General features: G+C 52.1%; 1 protein-coding gene across 6 annotated transcripts in view; it reads right to left on the bottom strand.

Moving 5' to 3' along the window:
• Positions 1 to 8188: 8188 nt before the first annotated feature.
• zbtb38 (zinc finger and BTB domain containing 38) overlaps positions 8189 to 18547 on the bottom strand; it is a 105258-nt gene continuing 94899 nt past the window's right edge. For 5 of the 6 annotated variants that reach the window (XM_072473963.1, XM_072473962.1, XM_072473958.1 and 2 more), the window contains exon 2: positions 8189 to 13781. In XM_072473963.1, coding sequence (XP_072330064.1) covers positions 9615 to 13754 — 4140 coding nt within the window. In that variant the 5' untranslated portion in view covers positions 13755 to 13781 and the 3' untranslated portion in view covers positions 8189 to 9614. Of the gene's footprint in view, positions 13782 to 14370; positions 14421 to 18547 lie in introns of those variants that run through there. The other variant, XM_072473960.1, reaches the window with a different exon arrangement.

Below are 18547 nucleotides of genomic sequence, written 5' to 3'. Positions count from 1 at the left end.
CTGGGGGGTTGGCTCTGGGCAGGAAATGGCGTGGCCGCAGACTGATTGCGTGAGGAGAAGTGTGTCTCGGCTTGTGTGTGTGTGCGGCGGGGGGGGGGGGGGGGGGGGTGGTTAGAGTAGGCTGGGCTCCGGGGGAGTGCCGGGAGGGGGTCCGTGCCGGGGTGGAGGTTGGGGGTTGGGGGAGGTCCGTGCCGGGGTGGAGGTTGGGGGGGGGGGGTCCGTGCTGGGGTGGAGGTTGGGGGTTAGGGGGGGTCCGTGCTGGGGTGGAGGTTGGGGAGGGGGTCCGTGCCGGGGTGGAGGTTGGGGAGGGGGTCCGTGCCGGGGTGGAGGTTGGGGAGGGGGTCCGTGCCGGGGTGGAGGTTGGGGGGGGGGGGTCCGTGCCGGGGTGGAGGTTGGGGGGTGGGTCCGTGCTGGGGTGGAGGTTGGGGGTTGGGGAGGGGGTCCGTGCCGGGGTGGAGGTTGGGAGGGGGGGTCTGTGCCGGGGTGGAGGTTGGGGGTTGGGGGGGGGGTCCGTGCTGGGGTGGAGGTTGGGAGGGGGGGTCCGTGCTGGGGTGGAGGTTGGGGGGGGGTCCGTGCCGGGGTGGAGGTTGGGAGGGGGGGTCCGTGCTGGGGTGGAGGTTGGGGGTTGGGGAGGGGGTCCGTGCCGGGGTGGAGGTTGGGGGTTGGGGAGGGGGTCCGTGCCGGGGTGGGTGATGGGAGGGCAAATGAGTTGGTCCACCTGGCCAGGTGCCAGCCTCCAACAGTTGGACCCATGCGGTCCATGCCACCTGGCTGGGGGGAGGAGGGGATATGGGCAATGATGACATGTCGTCGTTCCCCTCCCCCCCACCAGGCCGTCATGTTTTCAGACCATCCAGCGATGTTGGCCGCCGTGGTGGCAGCCGCTCATGTCTATGTTGCCCTGGATGAGGAGGAGGAGGAGCGTGCCAGAGAGGCGGCGCAGGCTGCCGCAGAGGGGCAGGCGGCAGCCGCCCAGGCTGGAGGGACACCTGACCGACAGGACGAGGAGGGGGAGGAGGACGTCGCGGCCCCACGGCAACGGAGGCACCCGAGGGCGCCCCGTGTGTACCGGCCCCGGCAGTCATACCAGGACCTCACGGACCGGGAATGCAGGAGGAGACTCTGGATGAGCCGGGAAACCGTGGCACACATCTGCCACCTGCTGGCACACCTGTCACCGCGTGGCACTGGCTGGGGACACCCTCTCCCCGTGTCCGTCAAGGTTACGGTGGCCCTGAACTTTTATGCAACGGGGTCATTCCAGGCACCGAGTGGGGACCTGTCCGGCATATCGCAGACATCGGTACATCGGTGCATCCGGGCAGTGACAGATGCCCTTTATGCCATGGCGCACCGCTACATCCGCTTCCCCGTGGACCGGGCCAGCCAAGATGCCCGGGCCGTGGGCTTCTCTGCCGTTGCCGGGTTCCCCATGGTCCAGGGCGCGATCGATGGGATGCACGTCGCCGTGCGGCCACCTGCAGAGAACAGGGCCGTGTTCACTAATAGGAAGGGGACCTATTCAATGAACGTACAGGTGGTCTGCGACCACCGCATGATGATCCTGCACGTCTGCGCCCATCACCCAGGCAGTGTACACGACTCATTCGTGATGTCGCGGTCATCCATCCCCGGCATGTACGAGGGACGCCATCCCCGGCTGAGGGGCTGGTTGCTGGGCGACAGGGGCTACCCATTGCGATCGTGGCTGATGACGCCTATACGGAGGCCACGCAATGAGGCGGAGAACCGCTACAATGATGCCCATGTAGCGACAAGGGGAGTGATCGAGAGGTGCTTTGGCGTGCTGAAGATGCGTTTCAGGTGCCTGGACCTCTCTGGGGGCGCCCTCCAGTATCGGTCAGATAGGGTCGGCCGCATCATTGTGGTGTGCTGCGTCCTGCACAACATAGCCCAGCAGAGGGGCGCTGTGCCGCAGGCAGAGGAGGGCGGAGTGGAGGAGCAGCAGGAAGAGGCCCAGTCCTCCCCAGATGAGGGGGATGGGGGCAATGGTCAGGGCAGACGGGGTAGACACAGGCGGGTGGCTGTCCACCGTTACCGGCTGGCCCAGCGGGCACGGGACAGACTGATAGACGCCCGCTTCACTGACTAGATGGGCGTGGGAATCGGGTAGTATGGCCACAGACCGCACACCATGACAACAGCCGACCACCCACACCCCCCACCCATCCACCCACCCAGCACCCTCACCCCCCTCCCCAACCCCACACACCCCACCCGCATGCACACCACCCCCCCACCCCCAATTGCCGATCCACCGGCGGCACAACGGGCCGGGCTCACCCAGTTGCGGGTGGACGCGTGTCTATCGCAGGCCATGGAGGATGATGACAACCCGCCTCCGATGAGCTCCTGGCTCTACATCGTTGGACTATGTCTGACCCATGGCCACAGTACCACCATCCACCCGGACCATCCCTGCATGCGGCTGTGACACTGCAGCGCACGGTCCCGTCCTCTGCCCGGGGGATGTTGATGGCGGCCCAGGGGGAAGGGGGCAGACTCACCTGGGGCTGAGGTAAGACCACCCGTCACACACACACTTGCACTCAACGTACATGACACGCCCGCACACTTTGGACAGAGCACAAAGGCAGCTTCTGTAGGTGTAACATTGACTTTAATAACCAAAGGAGTTCATGCACGTGCCCTAGCCCCTAAAACTCATCTGTGCCCTGCACCCGTGCCAACTTACTCAGTGTCTAATTGTTTGGCCTTACGGGCCCTTTGACTACGTCTACGTGGTTCCCCAGACGGTACAGCAGAACTGGAGGTGGACTCCTGTGATTCCTGCCCTCTGACACTGGATCCCTTTGGCGGCCGTTTCCTGGGGTGCCCTGGCCTAGATGGGCCAGGCTGCGGCCCGGGCGACTGGGATGGCGAGCTGCCAGCCTGTCCTGCCCGTTGCCCACCCGATGCACCTGGGACGGAAGGGGGGGGGGGGGGGGGAGTCCGAGGTGTCGCGGTGTACCGGGACCTCCCCTACAGAGGGAGCCGGGACGGACCACACCACCTCCTCCTCCCTCGGGGTGCCCGATGGCCCCCAGGCCTCTACATGGGTGGGGGATGTGAACGGACTGGCCATCCGACGCGCCCCCGACATCTGGCGCTGCCAGTCCTGGAGGCCCGTGCTGGTATCGACAGGGGTCTGCAGGTTTGCAGCCATGGAGCCCAGGGGGTTGTCGAACCCTGTCTGCGACAGTGCGACGCCAGCTCGCACATGGCCACTGGCGCCGATGCCCTCAGCGATGGCCTGCTGAGACTGGGCCATGGCCTGCAGAGACTGGGCTATGGCCTGCTAAGACTGGGCCATGGCCTGCTGAGACTGGGCCATGGCCTGCTGAGACTGGGCTATGGCGTTGAGCGCCTCTGCCATCTGGCGCTGGCACTGGCTCATGGCCTCCTGTGAGAGGGCAGCCATTTCCTGGGCCACAGACGCCGCCTGCACGGAAGGCCCCAGGCCTCGCAAACCGTTCCCCATGTCTGACACCGTCGCACCCATTGCCTCCACCGCGGACGCCACCCGTGCGGTGTCAGCCTGGGTGGCACGCATGACCGGGACCACTCCCAGCTCCTGGACGCGGGTGGACTCCTCCACCTGCGACCGCAGCCGCCGCAAGCCACCCATCACCCTATTCGCTCGTCTCCGTGTCGGTGGTTGCATCGGATCTATGTGTGGGTGTGGTAACTGCAGGAACCCGGGATCCATCTGGGCGGCAGATGTTCGCTTGGCCTGGGCTGCCCTCCGACCGCCCGGTCCCTCTGCTGCTCCTACCTCCACCTGCTGTACCGGGACGGCTGTGTTGTGCGCACCAGTGAGTGTACCAGACGCCTCATCACTAAAGTGCCCAACCGTGGTGAGTGTTTCTGCGATGGTGGAGGGTGTTGGTGACAGCAGTGGCGTTGTGTCGTGCTCTTCGTCCCACTCTGAGTCCATGGCACTTTGGGGTGGGGGTTCGTCTCCACCCATCCACTCTGAGTCACTGTCCGGTATTTCGTCTTCCCGGGTAGGGGTGTCCTGGGTAGTGCTGTCCCGGGTAGTGCTGTCCCGGGTAGTGCTGTCCCGGGTAGGGGTGTCCCAGGTAGGGGTGTCCCGGGTAGGGGTGTCCTGGGTAGGGGTGTCCCGGGTAGGGGTGTCCTTGGTAGTGGTGTCCCGGGTAGGGGTGTCCTGGATAGTGGTGTCCTGGGTAGTGGTGTCCTGGCTCGGATGTGACGGGGGCCTGTGGCTGCCCCCCTCATCGCTGGGTGGTCGCTCCCGCACGTGACGGGGGTGTCGTCTCCCTGTTGCTCCAGGTCTCTCCGTCTCCCGTGGTCTCCGAGGGGCATCCTGCGGGTGTCGCATGCTGGAGGGTGCGGGTCTCTCCGTCTCCCGTGGTCTCCGAGGGGCATCCTGCGGGTGTCGCATGCTGGAGGGTGCGGGTCTCTCCGTCTCCCGTGGTCTCCGAGGGGCATCCTGCGGGCGTCGCATGCTGGAGGGTGCGGGTCTCTCCGTCTCCTGTGGTCTCCGAAGGGCATCCTGTGGGCGGTCTGCATCTGCGGGGATGGGTGCCTGGACGTTTGGTCCTGCGATATACAATGAAGCATGCATGGTTAGACATCAGGCAGTGATCAGGTGATACGGGGGAGGGGGATATAGGGGAGGGGGGATATGGGGACGGGCTGTTGGTGGCTCACTTGCTCGTGGGGCCCCGACCTCTGCATCAGCAACCTCCCGGTCCTCAGGTCCGCCAGCCATTTCCAGGGCCCTTTCCTCGTGTACGGTCAGTGGCCTCTCATCAGCGGGCCCTCCTCCAGTCCTCACATGCTCCCTATTGTTGTGTGCGCGCTTCTCCTGTGGGGGGGGGGGGGGGGGGGGTGGTGGCAGGGGTAAAAAGGCAACAGTGTTAGGCAGGTATATGAATGCACGCCATCGGTTGCGCGTGCATTGCAGAGGTTAAGGTTAGGGCTGGATTCACTTGGGGATATGGGGGATATGGGGGAGGGGGGATATGGGGGATATGGGGGAGGGGGGATATGGGGGAGGGGGGATATGGGGGATATGGGGGAGGGGGGATATGGGGGAGGGGGGATATGGGGGAGGGGGGATATGGGGAGGGGGGATATGGGGGAGGGGGGATATGGGGGAGGGGGGGATATGGGGGAGGGGGGATATGGGGGAGGGGGGATATGGGGGAGGGGGGATTTGGGGAGGGGGGGCATATGGGGGAGGGGGGATATGGGGAGGGGGGGATATGGGGGAGGCTCACCCTGCCTGCTCTGACGAGGTCGTTCACCTTCTTGTGGCACTGGGTGCCTGTCCGTGGTGTTAGGGCCACAGCGGTGACGGCCTCTGCCACCTCCCTCCACAGACGCCGGCTGTGGCGTGGGGCAACTCTGCGGCCGTGCCCGGGATACAGGGCGTCCCTCCTCTGCTCCACCGCGTCCAGGAGCGCCTCCACATCGCGTGACTCGAACCTCGGGGCTGAGCGACGGCCAGCCATCAAGTCGGGTGTTGCGGTCGGCTGTTGCGGTCGGGTGGGGGGGAGCTGCATGGCCTTATGAGCCGTCACGCCATGCAGCGCGTATGACGCTGCACGGCGTGAACCACTGCGCAAGCGCGGATCCCGTTACGTCGCTGCTAGCCCATTTCGGGCCGCAGACTATCGGCCCATTTTTATGACGTGACGCAAGTGGGATTTGCGCCGTTTTTTGCGCCGATCGGCGGACTTTCCGCCGATAATGGAGAATTTCGCCCCTGATATCTGGAACTCTGCAACCCATTTGGGCCCTTTCACGCCTATTATTGGCTAACTTCCCCTGTGGGGATAGAGAGGGATCATTGTTGCATGGGTGGGAGGGCCTACAGCAGCTGGCATGTATGGACACCACACCTGGACATGGAGGGGTTGTGCTGATGGATGTGCTGGGGCACAAGCATAGTGATCGATGGAAGGTGCGAGGTGCCAGCCACTGACTTGTTGGGGGCGGGGTGGTATTGAAGATCAGCAGGAAGAACTGATTCCAGGGGGCCGGTGTTAACTTACCCTTGCGGCCCGTGGAGGTTGTTGATCTTCTTCCTACATCTGTACGGCAGTCTTCCTGGTCACGTTGCCCAAACCGATGGCGGAATTGACATCCCTGCTGCTGGTCCTCTGACCCCCTTGGGGTAAACAGGACTCCTGTCTCCCATCCACGGCGTCCAGAAGTCTGGCCAGGTCAGCATACTTGAAGTGAGGAGCAGGTTTGCGTTTTGTCAGTTTTTGTATGAGAGATTGAAACAACTTATGCAAACATGGATATCAAATTCAGATCACGGAGTGATGTTGTTACAATCCTCTGTTATGCCTGCATTCAGATAATGTGTTGTACAGGCAGCTGTAAACATGAGGCATTCAGATTATTTACCGCGACAAGCATTACGATAGTCACAAGGCTACGTAAGGCAAGGTCCAGAATTTATAACAGGCTGGTCCGTCATTTGTTCCAGATTAGTTTGCACATTTATGTACAACTGTTGCAGCTTACTTTCCATCTCAGTTATGTGGTCCTGTACAGTATCCTGCATTTATTTTTGCCTGCCTGCATTGTGTTCTGCATATTTGCAGATCAGAGTGTACCTCACTAATTACTTTGTTCCCTCCATTTTTCAGTTTCCACAATTCCTTTGGGAACCCACATCAACTAACAACATTGATAGCTGATGTGGAATTGTTTGTTACTTTCCGTATCTTGCAACTGGTAGCTGTAATATTATAGAGCAGCCATTTTCAAACTCAGGGTCACGACCCCCGCGGGTGTGTCGCGGGCGGGCTGGTGTTGATAAGGTCGTGAAGCGATCGTTCACAGCGTTGCTGATCGCGGGAAGTGCCCAACGGCCGCAACTGGCTTTTTAAAATGCCGGCTGCAACCAGCTTTCAAGAATGCCGGCTGTCCCACGCATGCTTGCCCCGTCAGGTCTAGCAGTGCGCAGACCCAGAACCCAGTGGGGCAGACCGCCTCTTCCTGACATCAGCGCACTGTTCCAGGACCAGATTTCTTTTTAAATCAATGGAGTCTTCCCACTAGAAGCAGAGGCAGAGAGCAGGTCACGCGCCCCGTGCACGGACGTCACCTGCTCTGGGTGCGAATGTATGGAGGAAAGATTCCTCCATTTTGTAACTGCCAGCAAGCAAGCAACAGGACTGTGTGAAAACGGAAGATGGATATGTTTCTTGGTGTTTAATGGGAAATTGAGTAGTGGTGTTTAAGGCGTAATTGTAAGCTGTTATATTTAGGTGTAAAATTTAAAAGTTTAATATTGTATCCCTAGTAAAGTTTTGTTTTAAGAATAACCAGGCCCTATTTCTTCTTGCAATTACTCATGGAGCGAATCATTCTTTCCACACAAACTAAAATATTGGGTTTTCAGTCCAGTATCCTAGCCACTGTTGCGATCTGATCTGGGATCGTAATAAATTGCAGCCCAAAATACATTGAATTTAACAAAGTAAATAAATAACAGCAAAGTGCACATTTAGTATAAGCATTTGCTAAAAGAGTTCTGTTTGAGCCCCATAAAGTTTAATGATTGACACGATGAGGATATATTTAGTAAATTACTTTTCATTGATGTATATATGTAGTCCTGGAAAGCTAAAGAAATCTTTATCTCAATATCTGTAAACATCCATTTAATATGTCCCTCCAATTCTGGCCTCTTTAGCAACCCTGAATTCCTTTGTCCGACCATAGGATGGCAAGGCCTCCCAAGCTCTGAAACTCCAAAGGCCCATCTTTGGCCAATTTTATTTTTGTCATCGTCCAAATGTCTCCTTTTTTGGGGCTCAGGCATTAATTTTCTGAGTATGCTCCAGTGAAGCACTTTGAAGTTTCACTACATTAAAAGGCACTGTGTGAATGCAAACTGTTGTTGAAGGGAAAATATTTTTTTTTTTTTTTTTTATAAATGGACAGAACAGAAATACTTTGAACATAAATGATACACTCTTCTACCTTGAATAAAAATGCAGACAGATTATCAAAATAATTCAAGGACATCAATATTAAAAAGGGCCAGATTGGGAACAACGGTGATGGGAATTAAGACATCACTATACATCATGAATATTTACCTGCTGTCATCTAAATAGTACTTAAGAATGTATTGAAGATAAAACTGATTACGGAAAATAAATCAGAATGTCACACATTTTTCAACACGGCAAAACTAAAAATTTATCTTGTTTAATTTGCTTTATTACATTACATTAATTCCATCATCAATGTCATCTACAGTGTTCGCATCCTTTGAACACAGAAAGTACCTTTCCCCTGCCACACCACTCTCTCTCCACACCCCACTCAAAGAAAAACCTTGGTTTGACAAATTGTTTTACACTTTGTTACATGGAACATTAATCCAACAAGTCACAAGTTTATAGGATGGAATTTCAAATTATTGCCAATATGTACATCAGGAAAACTCCTATGTTTCAAAAATAATTTTATGGGCAAAAAAAACAAAACTAAAGGATCTTACACTCTGGAAAGAGCAATTTGACAAAACAGTTTTTTTTAACCCAATGGTCAAGATACCATTAAGTGCCACTTTGAAGAGAAAAAAAAGTGGTTTAACTAAATTGGTTCTTAAAAAGAACAAATTTTCGACAGGCCTTTACTTGTGAGCACAGTGTACATCACATATCTATATTTGTACCTTACTGTAATGAAAGGGACAGATATATATACACACACATAAATATACATATATGTATCTGTATACACAAGACTGCTATGTGTTGTCATGATTTCTTTTGTAATACAGTCTGGTATTTTAGAAGTCAAATATCTTGGACAGTTGTTGCTTTACATTAAAACTATTTGCTCTTTATTCATTTGAAAATAAGTTTAATTTGGTTTCCAAATTTGCTTCTGCTTAACCAATACTACATGAGCTTGCTTCTCTGCTTTGGACATTTGCATAAATGACTCAGAAATGCGTTGCCTGTATTTTTTTTATTTGAAAATAACTGCATTTAAAGCAAAGGGCTACATTTTAGCAACTTTCTGGGAGATTAGGGAGTTAGGAGAAAAGGTGATACCTACTTCCTTCCAGAAAAAAATGGAACTTGTCTTCTTTCCCAGTGTCCCATGAGAATTTGACCACAAATACCTTCATAATCTCTTAGAATCACAGAATCCCTATAGTGTAGGAGGCCAATTGCCCATCGAGTCTGCACCAACCCTTCGAATGAGCACGCTACCCATTTACACTCCCCCGTCCACTCTGCCCTATCCCCTTAAACCCATAGCCTAACCTGTGTATCCCTGGACATTAAAGGGCAATTTAGCATGGCCAATCCACCTAACCCGCATATCTTTGGACTGCGGGAGGAAACCGGAGCACCCGGAGGAAACCCACGGAGACACGGGGAGAAAGTTCAAATTCCACACAGACAGTGACTGAAGGCCAGAATTGAACCCGGGTCCCTGGCGCTGTGAGGTAGCAATGCCACTGTGCCGCCCATTTAAAAAGCACAATAATGTGCTTTTAATTTAAATATTTGGGGTTTTAAATAACCTCCCACCCCATTCTGTCGCGCAAAAAGTTACTAACTCCCCAGGATTTAACCTTTTCACATTGCTTTGTAGACCATCCCTTCTCCCTGATAAAACATATTAGAAGAATGTTGATAGAAAGCAAGTCTGCCATCATCTCTGTCGCTATTCTCACACTGATAAGAAACATTTGTGCAAAGAGGCAGATTAATGTCTAGATTTTGCTGATGAACCTGCCAAATGTTCTCACTATTCTGTGGTAGTGTTCTCTGTAAAAGATCTGGACCCATATCTGGAGCACTTGACCATGGGTATGTTGCACTTTTAGTCTTCTGTAATACGGTTGGCAAATCAGGTTCACTGCAATCAGGGCTCAACTCTGTGTCGAGTGAACAGTGAATCTGTTCAAGGTTACCTGAAGAAGTTGGCAATTTCCGTTTGTTCTCTGCCTCTGCTCTATTGTTAAGCTTGGATTCTGTTACAGTTGAACAAGTCATCACATTTTTATGGAGATCACTTTGATAGTTCGAGAATCCTTCTGCATCCTCACAAACAGAACGCTTTAAGTGTTTTCTTTGGTGCATACCAAGTGCAGCTGCTGTTTTGCATACCTTAAAACACTGAGAACAAGCATGTCCCTTGATTACCTGCAGAGCACGCTTTTTTTCCAAGTGTCTCTGCTCATGATTCTTCTTAGTTGTCAAGTAGAGGAAACGCTGAGGGCAGAAGTGACAGCGGTACCGCTTCTCCCCGGTGTGGATCCTTTCATGCTTTTTGAGAGTTTCACTCAAAGTGAAGGCCTTGTTGCAGTAGAGGCATACAAACTCTTTAACACCCAAATGAATGCGTTCATGTTTATGGAGGTTTCCTTGGACTGAAAACCGTCGCCCACAGGTTTTGCAAGAGAAAGGTTGCTCACCAGTATGACATCTTACGTGCATCTTCAATGTAGAAGAGTTTGGAAATACTTTTGCACAGATGGTACATGAATAAGGCTTTGTAGTAAAGTGACATTTTAGTTGACTTTTCATCTCTTCTTCAGAATGTTCTATTTTATCACCACGTGCACAGCTAAGCTCTGGAGATGCATCATTAATCTCTTTATTTATAGCCATTTCTTCTGGGGAGTCAAAATCCTGTCCTTCTCTGGTAGCAGAAATGGGATACGAGTGTCCATCAACCTTGCGTCCACCTTTTTTCTTCCATCTAGATTTCCTCAATTTATGAAATGCTTTGGCTCTCTTTTTTGGTTTATATGTATAGTAAGGCCGCCAAAGTTTGTCATTTGAATCATGATCACTCATTTCATCACACGTTTCAATGCCTCCAGCAGGATCCGCAATACTTCCAGTAGGATCTGTGTTACTAGGTGACTTGGTAATTTGTTCATTTTCTTCCACTTTAATATCCTGGATTATCTTTTCTTCGTTTAGAATCATCCATTTAGGCTTTCTACCTTTTTTACGGAACTGTTTGGTTCCAGTCATCTGTCTTTGCACAACTGCTTTGTCCCCAATCTTCACTGTTATTTGGCAAAGAGGAGCTATCTGACTGTCTGTGGAGGTTCCAGGGAAGGCAGGCTTTGCAATGTAGGTTTCTGTTCGGCTTCCTCCAGAAAAGGTACTTGAACGATTCTTTTGTGTAGTCCTCTGTCCAGTGATTTGTCCAGTTCCCTTTGTTGTTTCTGCTGACTTCTTATAGGCATCTTTACTCAACATCTTAGCACAATCTTTAGAAATATTTTTCCTTGAATTTGTGTCGGAAGAATCTTTACTTTGATTAGTCTGTGGAAGTGGTTGATAAGCATCAATACCAGACTGTACACCAGTGTTGTAAGTAATGACAGAAGAAAATGCATTTCCATGCTTTATAACAGATGAAACCCTATTGCTGTGCATTATAACAGAGGGAACTGAGTGCCCATAATTAATAACGGAGAGACCTGTATTTTTCACATTAGCGGCCAAGCCTTGTTGCCCATTATCACCTTTATCATCATTATGGGTTACATCTTTTGTTGAAGTGCAAGAAAGCAATGGGTCGCTAGGACGCAGGCCAGTGGAAAGACTGCTGTCTTCACATTCGGCCAAGAGGCATGATGCTCTTGCACTTCCTTCAGCCAATTCATCCTGAGCTGTGGTGAAGGGCACTGATGCACAATGGAAATGGGAAGACTGCTGTGAAGGAATAGCTTCTGAAGAAAGCAACTTGTCCTGTAAACACTCTGAAGTAGATGATAAGTTACCAATATCAAGAGAACTGATATTTTCATCAGCTGAAGAAACTCCTGTAACTTGATTATTGTTGTGATCATCTGAACGGGATCGAGTGTAGGTTTTATAAGGTCTTTTTTGTTGCTTCATAGGTAGAAGCCTATAGAGTTTAAACGGATACATCTTGGCCCTGTATCCACCACTTGCTGCTTTCTTGCTGGTGGGAAGACCTGGGTCAATGCCATGAAAAGATTTCTGATGGGTTTTCAAAGTATAGTAGGTCATAAAGGTCTCTAAACAAAAGATGCACTGATATCGTCTCTCTCCCGTGTGCCATATTTCATGTTTCGTACGATATTCGGCTAATGCAAATACCTTATTGCAGTAATGGCAGGGATACGTTCTCCGCCAAGAATGAACATTAGCATGTCTCTTTAAACTGGACAGAGTTACATAGGAACGCTTGCAAACACTGCAAAAATACCAAATGTGTCCCCCAACAACTTTTACAAAGTGATCTGGTTCTGGTGAGCTGCTGTATCTCCTTGACCGCACCAAATTCACTGAACGCTTGTTGGAATTTTCTGGTCCCAAAGCATGGGAAATTGAATTTGGATCTTCCTCACTACTGGCAACTTCATTGTCACTGGAAAAATTCTCCATTTGCTCATCAGTTGATTCACGGTCAGACACAACTGTGTCTGGTCCTCTGCACAGATGTTCATGAGTCTGCAGCCTCTTCAGGTGAGCAAATGGTTTACCACAGTGCCTACAAGATAAGGGCTTTTCTAAAAGTGTTGTATGAATCTGGGAATGAACATTCAATGATACTCGCGTGCTAAAAGACCGTGGGCAATATTTACAAATGTAGGGAGTTTGGCGTGAGACAACTGGCACAGTTTCAGGCCAAACAGCATTAGGTACAGATTTGCTCACAGGAGGAGAATCTTTGTCTGCACCTTTGCCTTTGCTTATAGTTTCCTCAGTACTCACATTAGGTCCATTTAATGGGCTAGTAACTGGCACAAAATTTACTGGGCTATTATCATTTGCAGTTTGGAATGCATTCAAGTTAAATCGTAGAACCTGAAAGCCAGTTGAGCTGGCAATGTTTAGTGGTTGGGAGGCTTTGCAAATTTGGTCTTTTAACTGCATCTCCTGTATAGCTCCAGAATTAGAAGTATTGCTGTTAAGGTTACATAAAGGCTTTTCATTTTCTTCCATCGGTTCCTGTACTTGAAGACCATAAGAAGGATCAACACTTTCTTGATCTTTTCTATTGGAAGATACAGCATAGGAATGTTCAGCAAAAGTATGAGCAGGTATCTGTTGTATGCCCATTGCATCCTGGGCAACACATACCATGGACAGCTTATCAGTTTCTATTGCTTTTTTGCTGACGTTAGTGGTTAAGTCAACTGGAAAATACATGTCAGTGCCAGCCTGCATGTCAAAAATTGAAAATGCATTTGTGATTCGGGGTCCATTTACAAAATGGAAATCTTCACTGCCTTTGTCACTCACAGAATTGCAGACCTCTGCTTTGAGATTCTGAAGGCTCATTGGCAAGGAGAGGGAAGAAACAGGAGAAACTGATTGAGAGGAATTAGGTGAACAGCTGTACGGAGCATTGAGAGATCCAACATGGTGCTGAGTAATGGGCATCAGATTTTCCAAAAATGATATCCCTAATCTTTTTCCAGCATCAACAAGGTCTTTAACTCTCTCAGACCCTTTGACAACCACCTTTGCACTGTAGATGAAATGGAGTATTTCTGCAAACACATCTGCCTTGAAGTCAGGCAGTTCCAGGATATGGCCAACCAACCACAACTCCTGGGTCGAAAAGAGGTTCTTAAAGTAAACACTGGATGCTGCCAAGACATTTTTGTGGGCTTTAAACTTGGCATCTTCGACAACAATGGTAACGTCACAGAAGACACCTTTGGAGCGCTGTTCGTTCAAGCAACAAAGAACCGTGTGGCTGTGGGAATTGTCCATCATATCTGTACTTGAAGGTATGACAATCACCTGGAAAGAAAATAAATGAATTCAAGTCAGCTCTAGAAATAGAATTAGTTCTGACTAAACATATAAGGCTGTGTGTGGACCGTGCATCTCTACAGCTATACATTTAAAAAAAAGACGTGTGAACACACTTGAAGGTTCCCCTGAATTTTGTTAGGTTAATATGAAGAAGCTGCTGTGACAAGGAACAGAAAAGTTCTCCCAGAATAACGTTGCTTCCTTCACACCGTCTCAGAGTGTATTTTTTTTAAAAAATTCGCATCCAAAAGCCCCTGAGCAAAATAAAGAACTCTTCAGGTGGAATCTTTCTGGGGGGGGGGGGGGGGGGTCGGTTAAAAACAGCCTGTGGGGATGTTTTGGCGGCATGCTCCCTCCTCGTGCGGGGGTGGGCTGGCAGCCACGCGGAGGCTCCAATCAGGGGGACCTCTATTCTGATGGAGCTGGCAGGGACTCTCTCGGCGTCGGGCGGAGCCGGCCAAGCACTCGGTGGTGGTCTGCGCGCTCCCTGTTTTCAGACACCTCCTGCGGCCTTCGGGAGCGCCTCCGTTTTGAGGGCCTCCCGCACCCCGTCCGTCCGCTGCCTTGTGCTCACCTCCCTCAGCAGCAGGGCCCAGGTAGGACTGCTGGCCGGCGTCCAGGCCGCGCACTGACGGACTCTCTCTCTCCCTCTCTCGTTGGGCCTCCCACATTGACGGCTGTTACTGGGTCACCTCCCATAAGCTAGGACATGCAGCAGGCGGCCCAGAAGTCCATTATTTCCAAATTCGGCAAGTGATTTCACCTTTTGTTCCCCTTCTGCTATATTTTCGTAAAAGAGTGTTGAGGTGAACTAGGCATGGGAGACGCAATTCTTTTCTGCGGGGGGGGGGGGGGGGGGGGCGCCTGGCATTTGTTGCTCATCACTTAAGGGGATTTGCCTTTGGTAAAAATCTGTCCTTTAATCAACATCACAAAAAGATTATTTTGTCTTTTTCCCACCACAGTTGTGTTGGCAGAATACGAATGTCAGTGAAGCCGACCGAACCAAAGCAGGAGGTGGTAGTGAATTGGCAGAATTGCCTTTACTCCCCCATTGCCAAAATTACCCCTATTAAAATCGGTGGAACTGGATATAGTATGAGGCATCTAAGAAATGGTAAATGTAATAAAGCCCACTTTGTATCATTGCCCATGTTCAATTTCACTCCCAAGAGTAGTTAATACAATTTGAAGTTACGGTGGAAACATGGGGCGGGATTCTCCCAACGGAAGTCGGAAGTGCTGATGCCGGAGTAAAAACCGGAGTGTTTTACTCCGGCGCCCGTTCCCAGACCCCTATTCTCCCACCTCCATGGGGCTAGCAGGGGCGTCGCACGATTTACGGGGGCAGGGCCTCGGCACGGCATCAGAGACCCGGCGCCGCGTAAAAGACTTTGGTACTGCGCATGCGCAGTTGGGCCGGCGCCAACTAGCGTATGCGTGGTGGCCATCCTCCCCCAGGCCGCCCCGCACAAACATGGCGGATGGATCCAGGCTCGCCGGCGGAAGGAGGCCCGCCGACAGAGATGCCAGCCCGCTGCTCGATTGGTCCCGATCGCGTACCAGGCCACTCAGAGGCCCCCCCCCCCCCCCCCCCCCCCGGAACGGAGCCACCCTCCACCTCTCCCTCCCCCCCCCCCCCAAGCCTTCGCGCCGAGTACCCGCCGGCAGCGACCAGGTGTGGACGGTAGCGGTGGGACTAGGCCATTTACCGCGGCCGGAGAATCGCCGCTTGCCGTTTGTGTCGATTCTCCGAGCGGCCCGGCGCGATTTGCGTGCCGTTGGTTTCGGGGGGGGGGGGGAGAGAATCGTGTGCAGCGGTCGAGGCGGCGTGGCGCAATTTGCGCGGCGCCCTTGCAATTCTCCCACCCAGCTGGGGGGGGGGGGGGGGGGGGGGGGTGGGTGGAGAATACCGCCCATGGTTTTTCATTAACATTTGATTCAATAGATGTCGAGAATAAGCGGGTAAGCAAAGTCTTCACTGGTACTGGGAGAGGGTTGGGAGCCATTATATGAACCACAGGAATAGTTCAAAAATCGACCGAGTTACAATCCCCATGGACACCATGTGGTGAATGTATTCACCAGAATAAGTTGTCTGTAGAGTACTGTAATATGATCCCTTTTCCCCTCTGCCGCCATCCACCTCCCCCTGTCTACCCCCACTCCTCAACCGTCACCGACACGCCGGACCGAAGCTCCAGACGACACGCTCCCGGAGCCAACGACTACATCGGCAGCACCCGGAGCACCGCTGGGGCTGAGGAGGTCCAATAGAACAGTCCGGCCTCCAGACAGACTGAACATTTGATGACCCCACTTCACCCCCGCTGGACCTCTTTTTTTTTTTAAAAACGGGGTGAATGTGGTGAATGTATTCACCAGACTAAGTTGTCTGTAGATTACTGTAATATGATCCCTTTTCCATGTAGTGTACTGGAACCCTGGTGGGCTCTGCCCCCCCCCGGCTGGTATATAGAACGGCCGCCTGGGGCAGCGCTCAGTTGTTACAGCGATCTCAGGCAGGCAAGTTCTTGTGTAATAAAGCCCATGTTCTCTCGCTCTCATCGTCTAGCAGTGGATTAATGGTACATCAATTTATTACACAAAGACATCACTACGGAAGCCGCTCTGAAGCCTGATAAATTGGAACTCGACGCACGAGCAGCAGAAGCTAAGGAAATCTTCTCCCACTGGCTCCGCTGTTTTGAGGCCTACCTCGACTCCTCTGCAACGCCTCCCTCCGACGCCCTCAAGCTGCGCCTCCTCGACGCCCGGGTGAGCCACCGAATCCCGGGTACGATTTAGGACGCAGCCACGTACGAAGCGGTGGTCGCGATCCTAAAGACACAGTGGCAGCAGTGCTAACCACTGCGCCACCGTGCCACCAATTAAGCCCATCTACATGGCAGTGTGAATCACATGAACTTTGGTAGAAATGATGATTAGCTATCCTTGAGACCCCAACTCTCTTGTATGACGTAAATGGGCTATTTAAAGCATAATTATTTACAATCCGATATTCTCAACACCTTCCTGCGATTAGAGTCTAGCTGTCTAACCACTATAGAAACAATGGCAGCAGCATTTGTGTTGTAAAAAAAATAAATTTATTTTCCTTTTTCACATTTTCTCCCACATTTACACCCATCAACAATAAACAATAATCAGCAAGATATGTCTATCCCCATAATAACAACGATCCCATAACCCGCATGTTTACATAAACAAAGAACAAAAAGGAATCAGGGATTACCCGTAGTCACCCTTAATCTACACAGCTTCCCAACCCCCCCACCCACCCCCCCCAACCTCTCAGAGAGTACCGTACATGATACCCCAGAGTTGTACCCCCCCCCCCCCCCAAGTCTCCAGCTCCTCCCGTCCACTGCCTCTTGTAAAACTCCTCCTCCCAACCTCTGTTCCTTCCCCCCAACTTTCCACCCCGGCTAGACCACTTGGACCCTGTTCTGCCAGGCTCCGATGGCCGCAGCCCCTCCCCCCACCTCACTCCTGTTCACTGGCCGGCTTAAACCGGCCAACGTGGAGGCCCCCGTCCGGGTCCCTTTCCCCCTAGGAAAGCCCAAAGATCCCCTTTTAGCACACAAACCCCGCATATCCACCTACACACCAAAGAGCCCTCATTTCGAGTGAAAGTCCCATCCCTTCCCTTGTCCAAATATATACAATATTGGCTCCTTTAGCCTCTACACCTGCGCGCAGTGATACAAAAAAGAAGAAAATACAGTCATGAGGTTACATTGGCACATGGCCATTCCTCAATTTGTCAGTTCTGCCACAGTCCTTCTGCCTTCGCAAACTCCTCCGCTGCTTCCGCCGTTCCAAAATAAAAGTCCCTGAGCTTAAAAGTCACCCTCAAGATTCGCTGGATATACAATGCCGCACTGCACCTTGCTAATGTACAGTGCCCTCTTCACCCGGTTGAAGGCAGCCCACCTCCTCGCCAGCTCCACCGTAAAGTCCTGGTATACACGTATACCAGCTCCAGCCCACTGCACCACCCGCTTCTGCTTGGCCCAGCTCAGGACCTTCTCCTTCACACTGTACCTGCGGAAGCACAGAATCACTGCCCTTGGTGGCTCACTCGCCTTTGGTACAGGCCTCCACGACCGATGAGCCCGATCCAGTTCATATCGGGTGGGATCCTCCCCCTCCCCCAATAGTTTTGCCAGCATCGCGGCAAAATACTCAGTCGGCTTCGGTCCTTCAACTCCTTCGGGTAGCCCCACAATCCTCAAATTCTGTCGCCTGGATCTGTTTTCCAGGTCTTCCATTTTTCCTTGCAGATCCTTGTTAGTGTCCATCACCTTCCCCATCTCCTTCCCCATCGAGGCAAGTTGATCACCGTGCTGCAATAACGTCTCCTCCACTTCCTTCAGCGCCTCCCCTTGCTCTCGCACCTTCGCCACTGCGCTCGCCACAGCCGTCATCACCGGGAAATCGCCTCCTCCACCAGCACACTCAAAACCTCCCTCATCTCCTTCCTCACCGTCTCCATGCATTTCGCAATCTGCGCCAACTGCTTTTCGAATTCCGTAGCCACCACCTTAGTTATTTCTTCAGCCGTAAGCACTGCGGCTTCCCCTGGTGCTCCAGCCTCCATTTTCTTTGCTGACCCCGCGGTGACCTTTCCACTGCCCAACGGACTTTCAGCCGCTTTTTTCACAGCCATTTTTTGGCTGTTTTTTGACATCCTTCTTCTCTGTGCGCTGTCTCCCGACTTTTACTGC

The sequence above is a fragment of the Scyliorhinus torazame genome, chromosome 14, assembly GCF_047496885.1.
Source record: "Scyliorhinus torazame isolate Kashiwa2021f chromosome 14, sScyTor2.1, whole genome shotgun sequence".
Taxonomy (NCBI): Eukaryota; Metazoa; Chordata; class Chondrichthyes; order Carcharhiniformes; family Scyliorhinidae; genus Scyliorhinus; species Scyliorhinus torazame.
Note: the sequence above shows the minus strand (reverse complement) of the source record. Positions and strands in the feature narration are given on the sequence as shown.